At 41.0% G+C, this 19,185-nt stretch overlaps 1 protein-coding gene across 1 annotated transcript; it reads right to left on the bottom strand.

Annotated features, from left to right (window-relative positions):
* Positions 1 to 4,287: 4,287 nt before the first annotated feature.
* slc35a3a (solute carrier family 35 member A3a) lies at positions 4,288 to 17,940 on the bottom strand. Its single transcript, XM_038279043.1, has 8 exons — positions 17,643 to 17,940; positions 17,334 to 17,542; positions 8,856 to 9,010; positions 8,647 to 8,769; positions 6,880 to 7,054; positions 5,347 to 5,465; positions 5,079 to 5,212; positions 4,288 to 4,975 (listed from the first exon to the last, which is right to left on the bottom strand). Exons 2-8 carry the CDS (start codon positions 17,521 to 17,523, stop codon positions 4,885 to 4,887), a joined length of 987 nt encoding a protein of 328 aa, XP_038134971.1. The 5' UTR covers positions 17,524 to 17,542; positions 17,643 to 17,940; the 3' UTR covers positions 4,288 to 4,884.
* Between the last annotated feature and the right edge of the window lie 1,245 nt (positions 17,941 to 19,185).

Genomic DNA, 19,185 nt, shown 5'->3' with positions numbered 1-19,185 from the left:
ATGGCCAGCAGGATAAGGTTTTAAAAATTTGCACACATATATTTTTTTCCCAACAACAAAAACAAAAAATACTTTGTTGCTTTAAAAAAACTGTTGGATTTTACTTAGTAAGTTGCTGTCAAAATTATAAACTTCTCAAATATGATAAAGGAATCCAAACACTGCAAGTTGTTTCAACAAGTTAATGAAGATAAAATCAGTTACAAAATGTCCTGTCTAGGTAATCCAATTCTATGGAAGAGGATTAGGGCCACTGAAAAAAAAAAAGAAAAAAAGTTGACTGATTTTTACATTTTATTTCAGTTTAACATAGAAAAAAAGAATTCTTCGTCAGACTTTTTTCTCAGAATTCTGACTTTTATCTCAGAACTAACTTTTTTATTGTCATAATTCAGTCAGAGTTGTGAGAAAAAAGTCAGAATTATGACTTGTTAAACTGAAATAAAATTAAAAAATCAGTTAATTTTTTTTTTTTTTTTCCATTGGCCCTAATCCTCTTCCGTACAATTCACTATGATGCCTTGTGAAATATTCATACCTGTTGATTTGTTCTGGGTTTCTCTTTTATTCGGTGGGTTCTAACCTACAGTTATTGAGATTTTATTTACAGACCAACACAAAGAGGTGCATAGTGTTAAAGTGAAATGAAACAAGCATATCAGTTGAAAATCTGAAAACATGCATTTGTCTGTCTGGTTTTGCTAAACTTATCATGTATTTTTCATTGCGTGGACTGTGATTCATTTACAGCGATTCTGAAAATCCTCAGCAAGGTTCAATACAGTTTTATCCAAGTTATATTGTTTTCCCAGCTCCAAACTTCTACGATTAAAAGGCCTGTGTTCATTTGGACCATATTGCTGCAGGTACAGCAGTCGGTGTATTTGAGCAGGTATTTTCTACCCTAACCCAGAGAGGAAATGATTTCCCTTTTCTTTTTTTGCTTTATGCTTTGATTTGAACCTCCCTACATTGTCCTCCCCGCTCTAGAGCCTTTAACGCCATTTTTTCCGTAGAGATGCTTTTTTTCAATCTGATGTGCAGAGGGTTAGTTCTCTGCCACTTATCTTCTATGTAATCAGAGCACCATTTCTCACATCATCTGCACCACTGGCTTGTCTGTTGTATCTCTTGGTCATCATGAAGTTTTTCTCTAAAATAACCTTAAAGGATTTCACACAAAAAAGCTGCATTTATAATTTATACACAGAGTAACCACCTTTATCAATCAGATGATCCATTAAAGTCTCTCTATTTTTTTTTTTTTTTTTTTTTTATGCATCATAGTAAAGGGAGCTGAATTTAAATGCCTGTCACATTTGTTACATTTTTTAGTTGTAAAAATATTCTGTACTTTGTGTTGGTCGGTCATGAAAAACCCAAATGAAAACACACTGATGTTGTGGTAATGTAATGTGACAAAATGCGAAAACAGTTGAAGGTGTAGGGATTTACTTTTCACAAGTGTTGTATCTTTAGGCCCTCTGCATATCTGTAACAAATTGAAATAGTGGTTGAGATGTTTGCTGAAAAACAAATGGATAAACGCAACAATCTGTCCCAATGTTGGGTGTCTCTTCTTGTATCATTTCCTTTTCGTTCTCAGCCTCATCAACACAAAACCACGATAGGTCAGAGTGAAAAGTCCAGCCGATGATGTTCCCACATTGTTCTTTCAATGCTACTTGTTAATCATGGTGCCAGCCGTACAAGCCTTCACACACAGACCTACACACACCTGGTCAGAGAGACGGATGGACCGCCGGATGCTTTCTGCTTGAGAAAACCGACATGCCAATCAGGAGCCGCTTGGCGAAAATGAATCTGTGGATCAAACTTCTGAACTCCTGCTGATAATCACAAAAAACCCTACAGAGCAGAAGAATTCAATATTATTCAACAAATCGTGGCTTTTATAGTGTAATAAAGGTGAAAACTGGAATGTTTGAATGAAGAAAAATAAATGAAAATATATTTATATCTGATCACTTATGCTGCCTGTGTGTAAGACGGTCTTTCTCAGTGACGGCTGTGGATGAGTTTGTCTTTACAGAGAGTGAAAATTTGAAAGAAAAAGTTATTTTAAAAATCCAATAATGTCAACTAACTGGTTCTGGGCGTGGACATAAGGGCGCGCAAAATAGGGAGATATCAGAAACAATTAGCACTGAAGGATGGGAGGGAAGGAAAAAAGAAAAGCATGAAAGACAGACTGAAGGACAAATGGAAAGAAAAAAGAATAGAAAGCAGGATTTCTAGTGATTATTAAAAAAAAGCATGTTATTCCATTTGGATGGTGTTTCTATAATTCCCCATGTATTATAAAACAAATTTCAGTCTTTCACACAATAAAAACAACCTCTCCAGTAAAATCAGCATTTAACATTTCTCCAAATGAACCATGAAAATGTTAAAAATGGATGACAGCGGATGAAAGGAAATAATAATAATAAAAAAAAAAAGATATAAGACAGGAAAATCTGGTTGGAAAAGTGAACTAATGAGAGGAAGTTTGTTTGTTTTGGCTGCTTCCATTTCCAGGGATTGCCGCAGCAAATCATTATGACGTTCTCACAGACTTGGCAGCGTTTTCATGCGGGGTACCTTTCCAGGATTCACATTGGGTCTCCATCATTACTTCATGATGGGTGAACTGATGAAAGAAAAGTGTAAGGATAGAAGGAACGAAATACAGGTGAGGATAGAGGAAGAAAAGAGGAAAAGGTTGCAAAAAACAAAAGGAAAGATGGAACGTAACTTTAAGGAAAAAAGACAAGTTGAAAAAGAGGAAAGAAAGGAAACAATACAATACAGAAAAAGAACATAAGGATTGAAAAGAATAAAAGAAAATAGAAAGTAAAAATAAGGGAAATTAATGGTGGAATGAAATTAACACAATAAAGCAGGAAGGGAAGAAGGAAAAAAACATTTATCTAAAACAGGAAATAGAGTAAGGACATTTTCTATTTCATACCGATATATGCAAAAACCTGAAAAAAAGATCCATGAATCAAACTCCACACATCAGAACTCTGCTGGAAAAGGTAAACAATATGGAGACCAATAAAACATTCTTCATGCAGAACTTTTAGCTTTTTCCTCCATTTCTTCTCAGCTCAAGCACAATCTGTTTAACCCTATAATATAAAGACAGTAAAAAAGCACCAGTCCTTTACCAGTTTAATGTGCTTTAATACATTCCAGTCTAAACATAGCTGTAAATGTGTTGCCCGGGAGAAAATTTCAAACAGAAGTCCTACTTATAAGTTAGACCCTGTCATAAAAGCAAATAATTAAAATAAAATGAATAATTATACCCGCTTCATCTCAAAGTAGCTCAGGAAACAAGCAAAACATCAATGAAAAGTTTTAAATCATAAAATTCCCTTCATAGATTCTGTCTGATTGTTTGGTCACAGAGTAAACAGGATATATGGCCAAAAAAAATAAGAGCTTACCATCATCATCATCATCATCATCCCAAAGGAACCAAGTAACCTAGGGTTAGGATTGTCTGTTCAAGATTATTGGTTCAATAATTAACTAAAATCCCCAGTTTTTAACTTTTTGTGTGTTACAGAAACTGTTTGATTCGCTCAATGATCAAATATTTGATTCCAAACAAATTAAAAGTTTTAGCTGGGGAGTCTGTCCTGTCACAGTATGGAGAGAAAAAGAAAGCCATAATTTAAACTAAAAAACAAGTTATGGCCTCCGTAACCATACCCTAATGTGTGTATAAAGCACCTTTCAGCCCAACTGGTACCTCTAGTAAAGATATGTAAAAAGCCTTTACTGCACCTGAGAAAATCTGTGTTTACTTCTCAACTCGCCAAACAAGTTGGCTAAAAGGGAAGATGGTTTGTGGACATAAAGAAATGTGGATTTTCCTGCTGTGTTAATCTCAGCAGATGGTTTACATCACTATCCTGCTTATAACTATGATGCTTACCCATTTTTTACCTCCCTTTTCATCGTTGTTGCTAAGCATCTGGAAAAAGTAAACAAAGACACCTGGCTCAGATTGATTTAAACTTTCCTAATTAGTGTTGTCAAGAAGTTGTTTCCTTGGAACATTTTAGGAAAAAGTTCATAAAAGACACATCTGTCTTCTATGAACATGAAGTTTTCCAGTGTTTTCCACGTTGAAAAGTGGCTTAAAAAAGGGATTCATTGTAAAGTAATATTTAAGCATCAGAGAAGCAGGGGAAAAAAAAATATTCAGATGGATTTTTTTTTTAAATAATCCCAGTTGAATAAATCTGCTTAACGGTTAAATTAAACAAATAATTTCTTCAGCCATTTCAGTTTTATTTGATGTACAGCCTTCCCCAATGATTTCTAAGGGGTTGCCATAGAGTGTGCAGAGCACAATATTTCAAGTCTGCAACACCTGAACACCACTGGACCACTTTCAGCCAAACTTATTTCCCCTGTCAGGAAATGTACTGATGTGTTAAACAATGACTCACATTAGGCCTTAAAGTTTGCATACAGAAGTTAAACACATAATGAACAATAAATACTGCGGCTGCAGACGAGCATTCATTTACTGCATGGGTGTGACTGACGTGGCAGTTAACAGTTCCTGGCTGCCAAACTGGTCCATCATGAACAAGGCTCTTGTCTTTTGTCTGCAGACGTGGCAGCCGGGACTTTCTCTGCTACAGTAAAAAAAAAACAGGAAAGGAAAAAACACATTCTAATGGTGGGTGGGTGGGTTTTGTCCCCAATTTGCTTCTCCTTCAGAACTGAGGCACTTTCGGTGTGAGTGAGTCCTCATTGTTGTGCTTGAAGACCTTTTTTCTATCCCCTCACCACTCTCCCTCCTCCCCACCATCTTGAGGCTTGAACAGGTCCTTCCTTAGCTGCTGTTAAATCACTCTACGCCCTGCTGGGGTTGGTCGGCGGCTTGCCTTCATACCCGTACAGGAAAGTGGCGGCGATGACCAAAACCGCCCCGAAGAAGAACACGCTGTAGACACAAAAACTCTAAGCTTCAGAAAGAGAGATTATAATCAGAAAAAAAAAAAAACAAACTAATAAAAACAAATAAATAAAAACTCTGACTCTTTTACCTTGAGGGGTCAAAGTCCTGCAGCAAGAAGTAGGATATAAGAGTGGACAGGATGATGGAGAGTGATGTAGCAAAGCCTTTCAGGATGTTGTCTGCATATTTAATGACAGCTGCTATGACCAGACCACCCAGCGCCTGAAGAAACAACAAACACACAGATGCAGATGGACAGAGGCGCGACCTGAAGGGGCCAACACTCTTTTTTCAAAAGTTAGACAAGTTTATGGGAAAATATCCCATCACATCTGTTGATAGAGATAAAGGGTTACCTGCAGGGCTACGACGGTCCAGGTGACTGTGTTGTATCCCTGAAACATCCCCGACTCCCTGACCCTCTCTCCATCGTAGGCTAGCATCCCGAAAAGACCAAACACCAGGCCAAACATCCCTGAGAGTTTAAAACAAGAACACAACACATTATCAATGAATTAAATGCAATTCATAAACTTGCCCCTTATCTCAAATTTCCTCATGTTTAAAAACAAAAACTGTTAAAAGTTATAAGCATCTCATCTCTGGCGCCCCCTTGTGTTTGACCTGCACTACAATCTTTCTATAACCTTCGATTTAATAGATAAAAAAAGAGAATTTAAAGATGACGAGTCTCCAATTCACAACAATCTAATATACTATAATTGCAGCTCTGAGCCTAAATAATAAAAAATACTATAAATATTCACAGTTAAACAAGCCTAGATTTTCTCATGTCTGAAAAATCAAAGGTTTCATCAGACATGCTAACTATGCCTAGCGCTTAGCATTGACCCCAACGGTGCAGAGGATGTGTGCAAAATGTTCCTGTGGTCGTCTACTTCAAATTATAGATCAAACTTTTAGTTTTTATTAAAAATGTCTTAAAAAGGTGGAGTTTAAGATAGAAGCTGAAATGCATATTTCATGTATCACGTTCAGTTAAGATATTTGCTAAAAGAAACAGATCTTGTTAGGCGGAATCAGTCATGTTAAAGCTCCGAGTTCAAATGAAAAAAATGAACTCCTCCCCATTATAGTGCCCCCTAGTGTTGGGTTGATTATTTTCCCAAATTGAGGAAAATACTTCTGGATCAGGCTTCTAAACTTAGAAGGTATTTTATCGGATAGATCTCTTCAAAGTCTGTCCAAGTAAGACTTGGCTAACTAGAAACAACTTGCTCATGCATAGCATTCCATTTTTTTTTAAAATGAAACTATTGTTTCAATATTTACAAAAGTTAAGTTAAAAACAGACTTAAACTCTGGGCTAAAGCTTAATATCATTTAATGATGAACTGAAAAAAAAACAAGGTTTTAATGTCATGATTTCAATTCCTTAATCACACAACTAGGCACCCTGCTAGTGTAGAAAAGTGAACTTCAGTTAGCGTTTAAAAGGAAAAAGAGATCATGTTAATAATTGGCAATCGCAACAGGATTTTTGACATCCAGCTTGGACCCTTACGGTTGAAGGTTGCTTAAATCTAACAAGTCGATGGTAAACAGGATAATTGGGGAGCATTAAAGTACATTTAACAGGATACAAATATAGGTAGTTGAGGCCTTATGGCCTGAAGGGAGAAAAACACAGTCAGCTGTTTAATGTTTAATGCAGGTGAAAAAGCTTTGAGCTCAGAGGAGGAGTCACAGGAGACAGAGTGCATGCCTCACACGTTCCCGAGGTAAAAATAAACCCAACAGGAACATCTGTTTTCACAGAAATTCATAGAAGGCGAGAAAAAAAAAGCTGTTTTTGTTCTAACTTCTAAGCCTCTGTAATGATCCATGCTCATTTCTCCCTTTACAGCCAAACGTACAGCTTCACTCACCGAGCTGGATGTTGCGGACCCACACGCTCTGTTTGCTCTCCTTCAGGATCTTCTCAAAGTAGACCCCTGCAAAGCCGCTAGAGCAGCACGCCACCAGAACTGCTGTGACCCCGACGAACTGGGAGCCTGCAGAGTGGGCCTCCTTCTCTGGGGCCGCCGTGGAGTCAGAGGGCCACTGTGAGCACAGATAGAAAACAGTTTAACTTTAGCCTTTTATATATATATATATATATATATATATATATATATATATATATATATATATATATATATATATATATATATATATATATATATATATATATATATATATATATACATGATGAATATAAAGTTTGAAATATGAAAACTGAGAACTTTATTTTACAATATTTTGAAGTGAGTCAGGGGTGTGGCTGTGCTTCTGAGCAAACATTCCCTACAAACGTGTTAAATCCTCTAGAATGAATGGAGAGAAAAACAGGAGGGATTATCCTTTGACTCAGGTTGATTGACGACACCAAACCCAACTGGTTTTCAGTAATAGCCCAGTTTGTATCGCACATGTAAAACAACTCTTTATGTTCCCAGTAAATTGGATTTACACCTGGGGTCTGAAATTCATACGTCTGCATCTTCACAGTTTTGCTGAGTTGTGAGAAAATTGTTTCCAGCGCGCTACATGCTGCCGTAAGCCAGAAAAAGGAGGAGACACATGCTCAGAAAAAAACAGGGAGATGGTGAGCAGTGGCTCTCAAAGTATTGCTTATTTGCCCGAGGTTAGACCTAGATATAAATATGAATATGAAACATAATGACAACCAAACAACAACTGCGTTTCTTTTTCTTTTTCATTGAATTTGGAATCAAATTGAGGTGATGATGATCAGTCATTTTCCTGCCCTCGAATCTTCATAAAATAAGCTGAGCAGGAAAAGGTTAATTCCTCTCAACACTTTTCTGAATTGTTTTAAAAGGTTACAATGTTCATCTTATAAGATCATAGGCTTCATAAAAGTAAAAACTTATATATTGTCATTTTTCTTCTGCGTGTGTGTTTTCCTAAAAGCCACCAAAACTCTACTTGATAAAAACCTCTGAACTTCAAGTCTTTAACTTTTTACTTAAAAAGCAGAAGTTCAGTAGACAATTATCTTTATTATTTCTATGTAATCAAAAGTTTTATTCAAATATTAGAAAGAGGGCCCAAAAAAAATATATGGAAAATAAAGATCCAGCTCTCAAAAAAATAAAGGAACATGTGTTGTATGACTATTAGTTTATTGTTACACTGTTTTTATGCAATAAATCTCCCACCTTCAGACTTTATTATCCTCTAATGGTGTGATACTTTGTAAGAGAAATGCATTTGTTGGCTTAACACCACGGTTTGCATCTATAATGGTTGATTCTGGTTGTTTTTTTATTAGACTGGATGATTAAACTTTAACACAACAACTTTTTAATAGAAACAATTTACGATGCTTCCTCCAGCAACACCTACTTGGAAAGTTTTCTTGGGTTCAACCCAGAAATGTTGCACAGTATTGCCAAGAAGTATTGCTACAACAAAGCTTTCTTGCAAAAAGTTACGTTGTATTACGGTAACACTTCCAGCTCTGACATTTTTCCGTAAATGCTTCACTCTCGCTAAAATTAGCAAATATAGAACAAAATAAGTTTTTTCCCTTGCTTAAAAGTCAGTGTCATAAAGATGCAAATTGCTGAATCTGAAGCAACATCTTTCCGCTTTATTTAAGCAAACTAAAACTGGACAGTATACCCAACCTGCACAAGAGCCACTCCAGCCATTAGGATCAGCAGGGAGAGCCACTGGTAGACCCCCAGCCTGCGGCCCAGCATGGACACAGAGAATAGGGCTGTGGTCAAGATCTTCAGCTGATACGTCACCTGAATTTTAAAAAAAAACACAGAGGAATGAAGTTAGTATAAAACCCCTAGATGCATTTATCCATCCCATTATCTGTTGGTTATACCTGGTAGGTCGCAGCATCCAGGTTGGACAGTGCAACGTACAGCAGGTTGTTCTGCAGTGTGTAGATCCCAGAGGGGATGGCCAGCTTCAGCGTCTCTATGGGTTTATGGAGGATTTCCTGACGTAGGATGCTGTTCAGAGCTCGCATGCTGTAACCTGGACATGGACAGCGGAACAGGGAGAGCCATTAAAATGCCATCTTTATACAGATCCAACAGCTGTGCTGGGTTGGCAACAGCGAGGGGACCAGTACTTTGGTGCAGCACAAGCTGAGCCGCAGTTTTCAAACAGTGAGACAATCTGCCATTTCTCCATCAATCTCTGCATTATGATGCAGGGATGATTGAGTTTGCTTCAAATCTAAGAAATTTCCAGCCGCTGTTAAAAAAAAGTCAATTTAGAGCGAATACCTTTTAACCAGAGCTGATGTTCTCTAAGGAAAGCAAACATCATTTATTTCTGGAAATGTTTTTTTTCAATGTAAATCCTGCAAAGCTTCTAACATCTTAGAGTAAAATTAGGAGTGTCATTTATATCAACTACAATTAATATTTCTCATTTAAATCTCTATTTTAGGTTTAAAAGGTTATTTCCATCCCATGATATAAAATGATGCAAAAAGAATGACATTTTGAATCCAAAGCTCTCTCTGATTTTATACTTCTCCCAATTTTCATACTACTGATCATGAGTGTTTTTGAAAATAGTCTGTGAAGGACCATAACATCTTTAGAGGGATCAGTTCTATCATGCAGGTGAAGACCCTAACATCTTTAGAGGAATCAGTCCTCTCATGCAGGTGAAGAACCCTAACATCTTTAGAGGAATCAGTCCTCTCATGCAGGTGAAGAACCCTAACATCTTAATAGGGATCAGTCCTCTCATGCAGGTGAAGAACCCTAACATCTTTATAGGGATCAGTCCTCTCATGCAGGTGAAGAACCCTAACATCTTTAGAGGAATCAGTCCTCTCATGCAGGTGAAGGACCCTAACATCTTTAGAGGGATCAGTCCTCTCATGCAGGTGAAGAACCCTAACATCTTTAGAGGGATCAGTCCTCTCATGCAGGTGAAGGACCCTAACATCTTTATAGGGATCAGTCCTCTCATGCAGGTGAAGAACCCTACCATCTTTAGAGGGATCAGTCCTCTCATGCAGGTGAAGAACCCTAACATCTTTAGAGGAATCAGTCCTCTCATGCAGGTGAAGAACCCTAACATCTTTAGAGGGATCAGTCCTCTCATGCAGGTGAAGAACCCTAACATCTTTATAGGGATCAGTCCTCTCATGCAGGTGAAGAACCCTAACATCTTTAGAGGGATCAGTCCTCTCATGCAGGTGAAGGACCCTAACATCTTTATAGGGATCAGTCCTCTCATGCAGGTGAAGAACCCTAACATCTTTAGAGGGATCAGTCCTCTCATGCAGGTGAAGGACCCTAACATCTTTATAGGGATCAGTCCTCTCATGCAGGTGAAGAACCCTAACATCTTTAGAGGGATCAGTCCTCTCATGCAGGTGAAGGACCCTAACATCTTTAGAGGGATCAGTCCTCTCATGCAGGTGAAGAACCCTAACATCTTTAGAGGGATCAGTCCTCTCATGCAGGTGAAGGACCCTAACATCTTTAGAGGGATCAGTCCTCTCATGCAGGTGAAGGACCCTAACATCTTTAGAGAGATCAGTCCTCTCATGCAGGTGAAGAACCCTAACATCTTTATAGAGATCAGTCCTCTCATGCAGGTGAAGAACCCTAACATCTTTAGAGGGATCAGTCCTCTCATGCAGGTGAAGGACCCTAACATCTTTAGAGGGATCAGTCCTCTCATGCAGGTGAAGGACCCTAACATCTTTAGAGAGATCAGTCCTCTCATGCAGGTGAAGGACCCTAACATCTTTAGAGGGATCAGTCCGCTCATGCAGGTGAAGAACCCTAACATCTTTATAGGGATCAGTCCTCTCATGCAGGTGAAGGACCCTAACATCTTTATAGGGATCAGTCCTCTCATGCAGGTGAAGAACCCTAACATCTTTATAGGGATCAGTCCTCTCATGCAGGTGAAGAACCCTAACATCTTTATAGGGATCAGTCCTCTCATGCAGGTGAAGAACCCTACCATCTTTAGAGGGATCAGTCCTCTCATGCAGGTGAAGAACCCTACCATCTTTAGAGGGATCAGTCCTCTCATGCAGGTGAAGAACCCTAACATCTTTATAGAGATCAGTCCGCTCATGCAGGTGAAGGACCCTAACATCTTTATAGGGATCAGTCCTCTCATGCAGGTGAAGAACCCTAACATCTTTAGAGGGATCAGTCCTCTCATGCAGGTGAAGACCCTAACATCTTTAGAGGGATCAGTCCTCTCATGCAGGTGAAGAACCCTACCATCTTTAGAGGGATCAGTCCTCTCATGCAGGTGAAGAACCCTACCATCTTTAGAGGGATCAGTCCTCTCATGCAGGTGAAGAACCCTACCATCTTTAGAGGGATCAGTCCTCTCATGCAGGTGAAGAACCCTAACATCTTTAGAGGGATCAGTCCTCTCATGCAGGTGAAGACCCTAACATCTTTAGAGGGATCAGTCCTCTCATGCAGGTGAAGAACCCTAACATCTTTAGAGGGATCAGTCCTCTCATGCAGGTGAAGGACCCTAACATCTTTATAGGGATCAGTCCTCTCATGCAGGTGAAGAACCCTACCATCTTTAGAGGGATCAGTCCTCTCATGCAGGTGAAGGACCCTAACATCTTTATAGGGATCAGTCCTCTCATGCAGGTGAAGGACCCTAACATCTTTAGAGGGATCAGTCCTCTCATGCAGGTGAAGGACCCTAACATCTTTAGAGAGATCAGTCCGCTCATGCAGGTGAAGGACCCTAACATCTTTAGAGGGATCAGTCCGCTCATGCAGGTGAAGGACCCTAACATCTTTAGAGGGATCAGTCCTCTCATGCAGGTGAAGGACCCTAACATCTTTAGAGGGATCAGTTCTATCATGCAGGTGAAGACCCTAACATCTTTAGAGGAATCAGTCCTCTCATGCAGGTGAAGAACCCTACCATCTTTAGAGGGATCAGTCCTCTCATGCAGGTGAAGAACCATAACATCTTTAGAGAGATCAGTCCGCTCATGCAGGTGAAGGACCCTAACATCTTTAGAGGGATCAGTCCTCTCATGCAGGTGAAGAACCCTACCATCTTTATAGGGATCAGTCCTCTCATGCAGGTGAAGGACCCTAACATCTTTAGAGGGATCAGTCCTCTCATGCAGGTGAAGAACCCTAACATCTTTAGAGGGATCAGTCCTCTCATGCAGGTGAAGGACCCTAACATCTTTAGAGGGATCAGTCCTCTCATGCAGGTGAAGAACCCTAACATCTTTAGAGGGATCAGTCCTCTCATGCAGGTGAAGAACCCTAACATCTTTAGAGGGATCAGTCCTCTCATGCAGGTGAAGAACCCTAACATCTTTAGAGAGATCAGTCCGCTCATGCAGGTGAAGAACCCTAACATCTTTAGAGGGATCAGTCCTCTCATGCAGGTGAAGGACCCTAACATCTTTAGAGGAATCAGTCCTCTCATGCAGGTGAAGAACCCTAACATCTTTAGAGGGATCAGTCCTCTCATGCAGGTGAAGAACCCTAACATCTTTAGAGGGATCAGTCCTCTCATGCAGGTGAAGAACCCTAACATCTTTAGAGGAATCAGTCCTCTCATGCAGGTGAAGAACCCTAACATCTTTAGAGGGATCAGTCCTCTCATGCAGGTGAAGAACCCTACCATCTTTATAGGGATCAGTCCTCTCATGCAGGTGAAGAACCCTAACATCTTTATAGGGATCAGTCCTCTCATGCAGGTGAAGAACCCTAACATCTTTATAGGGATCAGTCCTCTCATGCAGGTGAAGAACCCTAACATCTTTATAGGGATCAGTCCTCTCATGCAGGTGAAGAACCCTAACATCTTTATAGGGATCAGTCCTCTCATGCAGGTGAAGAACCCTAACATCTTTATAGGGATCAGTCCTCTCATGCAGGTGAAGAACCCTAACATCTTTATAGGGATCAGTCCTCTCATGCAGGTGAAGAACCCTAACATCTTTATAGGGATCAGTCCTCTCATGCAGGTGAAGAACCCTAACATCTTTATAGGGATCAGTCCTCTCATGCAGGTGAAGAACCCTAACATCTTTAGAGGGATCAGTCCTCTCATGCAGGTGAAGAACCCTACCATCTTTATAGGGATCAGTCCTCTCATGCAGGTGAAGAACCCTACCATCTTTATAGGGATCAGTCCTCTCATGCAGGTGAAGAACCCTAACATCTTTATAGAGATCAGTCCTCTCATGCAGGTGAAGAACCCTAACATCTTTATAGGGATCAGTCCTCTCATGCAGGTGAAGAACCCTAACATCTTTATAGGGATCAGTCCTCTCATGCAGGTGAAGAACCCTAACATCTTTATAGGGATCAGTCCTCTCATGCAGGTGAAGAACCCTACCATCTTTATAGGGATCAGTCCTCTCATGCAGGTGAAGAACCCTAACATCTTTATAGAGATCAGTCCTCTCATGCAGGTGAAGAACCCTAACATCTTTATAGGGATCAGTCCTCTCATGCAGGTGAAGAACCCTAACATCTTTATAGGGATCAGTCCTCTCATGCAGGTGAAGAACCCTAACATCTTTATAGAGATCAGTCCTCTCATGCAGGTGAAGAACCCTACCATCTTTATAGGGATCAGTCCTCTCATGCAGGTGAAGAACCCTACCATCTTTATAGGGATCAGTCCTCTCATGCAGGTGAAGAACCCTAACATCTTTATAGAGATCAGTCCTCTCATGCAGGTGAAGAACCCTAACATCTTTAGAGGGATCAGTCCTCTCATGCAGGTGAAGAACCCTAACATCTTTATAGGGATCAGTCCTCTCATGCAGGTGAAGAACCCTAACATCTTTATAGGGATCAGTCCTCTCATGCAGGTGAAGAACCATAACATCTTTATAGGGATCAGTCCTCTCATGCAGGTGAAGAACCCTAACATCTTTAGAGGAATCAGTCCTCTCATGCAGGTGAAGAACCCTAACATCTTTATAGGGATCAGTCCTCTCATGCAGGTGAAGAACCCTAACATCTTTATAGGGATCAGTCCTCTCATGCAGGTGAAGAACCCTAACATCTTTAGAGGAATCAGTCCTCTCATGCAGGTGAAGAACCCTAACATCTTTAGAGGGATCAGTCCTCTCATGCAGGTGAAGAACCCTAACATCTTTAGAGGGATCAGTCCTCTCATGCAGGTGAAGAACCCTAACATCTTTAGAGGAATCAGTCCTCTCATGCAGGTGAAGAACCCTAACATCTTTAGAGGAATCAGTCCTCTCATGCAGGTGAAGAACCCTAACATCTTTAGAGGGATCAGTCCTCTCATGCAGGTGAAGAACCCTAACATCTTTAGAGGGATCAGTCCTCTCATGCAGGTGAAGGACCCTAACATCTTTAGAGGGATCAGTCCTCTCATGCAGGTGAAGGACCCTAACATCTTTAGAGGGATCAGTCCTCTCATGCAGGTGAAGAACCCTAACATCTTTAGAGGGATCAGTCCTCTCATGCAGGTGAAGAACCCTACCATCTTTAGAGGGATCAGTCCTCTCATGCAGGTGAAGAACCCTAACATCTTTAGAGGGATCAGTCCTCTCATGCAGGTGAAGAACCCTAACATCTTTATAGGGATCAGTCCTCTCATGCAGGTGAAGGACCCTAACATCTTTAGAGGGATCAGTCCTCTCATGCAGGTGAAGAACCCTAACATCTTTAGAGGGATCAGTCCTCTCATGCAGGTGAAGGACCCTAACATCTTTATAGGGATCAGTCCTCTCATGCAGGTGAAGAACCCTAACATCTTTAGAGGGATCAGTACTCTCATGCAGGTGAAGAACCCTAACATCTTTAGAGCGATCAGTCCTCTCATGCAGGTGAAGAACCCTACCATCTTTATAGGGATCAGTCCTCTCATGCAGGTGAAGAACCCTAACATCTTTATAGGGATCAGTCCTCTCATGCAGGTGAAGAACCCTAACATCTTTATAGGGATCAGTCCTCTCATGCAGGTGAAGAACCCTAACATCTTTAGAGGGATCAGTCCTCTCATGCAGGTGAAGAACCCTACCATCTTTATAGGGATCAGTCCTCTCATGCAGGTGAAGAACCCTAACATCTTTATAGGGATCAGTCCTCTCATGCAGGTGAAGAACCCTAACATCTTTAGAGGGATCAGTCCTCTCATGCAGGTGAAGAACCCTAACATCTTTATAGGGATCAGTCCTCTCATGCAGGTGAAGAACCCTAACATCTTTATAGGGATCAGTCCTCTCATGCAGGTGAAGAACCCTAACATCTTTATAGGGATCAGTCCTCTCATGCAGGTGAAGAACCCTAACATCTTTATAGGGATCAGTCCTCTCATGCAGGTGAAGAACCATAACATCTTTATAGGGATCAGTCCGCTCATGCAGGTGAAGAACCCTAACATCTTTATAGGGATCAGTCCTCTCATGCAGGTGAAGAACCATAACATCTTTATAGGGATCAGTCCTCTCATGCAGGTGAAGAACCCTAACATCTTTAGAGGAATCAGTCCTCTCATGCAGGTGAAGAACCCTAACATCTTTAGAGAGATCAGTCCGCTCATGCAGGTGAAGGACCCTAACATCTTTAGAGGGATCAGTCCTCTCATGCAGGTGAAGAACCCTAACATCTTTAGAGGGATCAGTCCTCTCATGCAGGCGAAGAACCCTAACATCTTTATAGGGATCAGTCCTCTCATGCAGGCGAAGAACCCTAACATCTTTATAGGGATCAGTCCTCTCATGCAGGTGAAGGACCCTAACATCTTTAGAGGGATCAGTCCTCTCATGCAGGTGAAGAACCCTAACATCTTTATAGGGATCAGTCCTCTCATGCAGGTGAAGAACCCTAACATCTTTAGAGGGATCAGTCCTCTCATGCAGGTGAAGAACCCTACCATCTTTATAGGGATCAGTCCTCTCATGCAGGTGAAGAACCCTAACATCTTTATAGGGATCAGTCCTCTCATGCAGGTGAAGAACCCTAACATCTTTATAGGGATCAGTCCTCTCATGCAGGTGAAGAACCCTAACATCTTTAGAGGGATCAGTCCTCTCATGCAGGTGAAGAACCCTAACATCTTTAGAGGGATCAGTCCTCTCATGCAGGTGAAGAACCCTAACATCTTTAGAGGGATCAGTCCTCTCATGCAGGTGAAGAACCCTAACATCTTTATAGGGATCAGTCCTCTCATGCAGGTGAAGAACCCTAACATCTTTATAGGGATCAGTCCTCTCATGCAGGTGAAGAACCCTAACATCTTTAGAGGGATCAGTCCTCTCATGCAGGTGAAGAACCCTAACATCTTTAGAGGGATCAGTCCTCTCATGCAGGTGAAGAACCCTAACATCTTTATAGGGATCAGTCCTCTCATGCAGGTGAAGAACCCTAACATCTTTAGAGGGATCAGTCCTCTCATGCAGGTGAAGAACCCTAACATCTTTAGAGGGATCAGTCCTCTCATGCAGGTGAAGAACCCTAACATCTTTAGAGGGATCAGTCCTCTCATGCAGGTGAAGAACCCTAACATCTTTAGAGGGATCAGTCCTCTCATGCAGGTGAAGACCCTACCATCTTTAGAGGGATCAGTCCTCTCATGCAGGTGAAGAACCCTAACATCTTTATAGGGATCAGTCCTCTCATGCAGGTGAAGAACCCTAACATCTTTAGAGGGATCAGTCCTCTCATGCAGGTGAAGAACCCTAACATCTTTATAGGGATCAGTCCTCTCATGCAGGTGAAGAACCCTAACATCTTTATAGGGATCAGTCCTCTCATGCAGGTGAAGAACCCTAACATCTTTAGAGGGATCAGTCCTCTCATGCAGGTGAAGAACCCTAACATCTTTAGAGGAATCAGTCCTCTCATGCAGGTGAAGAACCCTAACATCTTTAGAGGAATCAGTCCTCTCATGCAGGTGAAGAACCATAACATCTTTATAGGGATCAGTCCTCTCATGCAGGTGAAGAACCCTAACATCTTTATAGGGATCAGTCCTCTCATGCAGGTGAAGGACCCTAACATCTTTAGAGGGGCCAGTCCTCTCATGCAGGTGAAGAACCCTAACATCTTTATAGGGATCAGTCCTCTCATGCAGGTGAAGAACCCTAACATCTTTATAGGGATCAGTCCTCTCATGCAGGTGAAGAACCCTAACATCTTTAGAGGGGCCAGTCCTCTCATGCAGGTGAAGAACCCTAACATCTTTAGAGAGATCAGTACTCTCATGCAGGTGAAGGACCCTAACATCTTTAGAGAGATCAGTACTCTCATGCAGGTGAAGGACCCTAACATCTTTAGAGAGATCAGTACTCTCATGCAGGTGAAGGACCCCCTCCTCCCTCCCAGTCACTCACTGTGCTCCTTGAAAACCAGCAGCACGCAGGTCAGGATCTTCATGACCTCAGCCACCACCACGGCTGAAGAGGCCAGGTACCGCGGGCCCTCGGCCTGCAGGGTGCGGGAGTACCGCATGGTGAGCACCAGAGAGGTGGTCTGGAACACCAGCACGCCCAGGGAGAGGTACTTCAGCCGGGCTGAAGCCATGGCTGCCAGGCGGTGGAACCTACAGACACGGGGAGGGAAAGCGAGGCAGTAAAGAATCCATTTTGACGTTAAGGACCAGAAAAAGGGGTGAGAAAAGTGGAGATGGGAAATTATCTCACCTTTTGTCTGAAAACAGCCCCGCAGGTTCCTCTCAGGATCCAGCGGACCCCTCTGTAGCTTGGACAGTGGATTAAAACCCAGCTGTCAAAACAGCAGCTCCTCAACCACCCGTCACCTTAACGCCGTATGTCCACCCGGCTTTCCGTACTGATTCTAAGGACTCTTACAGCCATAACCTTTCAACTACAGTTTGAGATTAACATATGCAAACAAAAGATAACAACTCCAGAGAAGTAATCTATCTCATGCCTCCGAAGTCCTGGATCACTTCCTTGTTCACATCTCTTCCTTGTTTTTTCTTTGGAGGTTGACTGCGGCACCTTGCGCCACCTGCTGGCCAGAGGACAAACCGCAGGCCTAAATATTAAGTGGCATTGAACTTGATTTTTAAAAACATGCTAGATTTTGATTTGAATTTTTGAAATATAAACGTCCGTTTAATGCCATGCAACAGCATGTAAGTTAAACTTTGATGTGGCCATTTAAAAACCTGTATTCTACTTCTTTTTATTTGAGCCTTAGATGTGGACATGCTGGTGTACTTTGGATAATAATCATGAAGTATTACCCAAGTTTGTTTACGCTTGAAAGTCATGAACTGAAGGCCAGATGACCCCCCTTCACAATTGCTAAGCAGGCAGCAACTCGTCCCTGGAAGCAGTTCAAGATTATATATATTATTTTCCTGAAATGTTGAGTTCTGTTTCAAAAATAAAAGGATGCACTCCTTCCCAAAGTGTTCCCCTTTTGTCCTATCAGTTTCCCTGATGTGGGCAGCATTACCTTAAAGTCTTATTGTGAGGCTTTATATTAAAGAAATATATTTTAAAAATAAAATACACAATTGATCCATTTTCTGATTTTTTTTACCGGTAGTCTTTTATTTATTTAAGGATGACGGCACTCTCAGTTGTTCTGAGCAAGAAGTAATCGGATCATGTTGATATTAAGCCCATTTTCCCCATAAATGTGGTTCCACAGTTCCTAACTAGAGAAGCACTTTGAGAGCTCAGACCTCCACCAAGAAGCTCATTTCCCTCAACATATTGTGACTTCCTCCTGTATTCTTAGAATCTGGATCGAGATGCTGATCAACATCCTCACCAAAATGATGCCAGTCACAGAAATGCACCTTCTCTGAAAATTTGAAAACAGCTTCCTTGGCAGAGGCTGGGCTAGGTGTGAAACATTTCTTCTAAATACATGAAATGTTCATTTGTAACCTAGATTTAGTATTAAAGTTATTTTTATCTGATTATCTGAAACAAAGAAAATCAAAAGAAATCTGAAGAGCTTTTAAAAGAACATTGAGTTTTTACTAAATTTATAAAAGGGAACAGCAAATGTTGTTTTTGCATGTTTTCCTTTCAGTATAATAATTTTGTGTTACTTTTGGTTTGTCACATAAAAACCTGGTAAAACTGTTAAGTGTTACAAAATGTGGAAATGTAACAATTGACTATATAACCGCTGAGGTGTGATAAAACGTTAAAATATACCAACAAGAATAAGAAAAACGTGGACACATGATCAGGGCTTCAT

The sequence above is a fragment of the Cyprinodon tularosa genome, unplaced genomic scaffold, assembly GCF_016077235.1.
Source record: "Cyprinodon tularosa strain WSP-4 unplaced genomic scaffold, ASM1607723v1 ctg147, whole genome shotgun sequence".
NCBI lineage: Eukaryota > Metazoa > Chordata > Actinopteri > Cyprinodontiformes > Cyprinodontidae > Cyprinodon > Cyprinodon tularosa.
This window is presented reverse-complemented; position numbering and strand designations above follow the sequence as displayed.

Excerpts from the sequence above, each read along its gene's own strand:
- slc35a3a (XM_038279043.1), bottom strand. The coding sequence starts at position 17,523 with ATGGCTTCAGCCCGGCTGAAGTACCTCTCCCTGGGCGTGCTGGTGTTC. Across the intron at positions 5,466-6,879 it reads GGTCCGCAACATCCAGCTCG|GGATGTTTGGCCTGGTGTTT; the intron begins GTGAGTGAAGCT and ends TTAAACTCTCAG. Across the intron at positions 4,976-5,078 it reads CAGGACTTTGACCCCTCAAG|CGTGTTCTTCTTCGGGGCGG; the intron begins GTAAAAGAGTCA and ends TTGTGTCTACAG.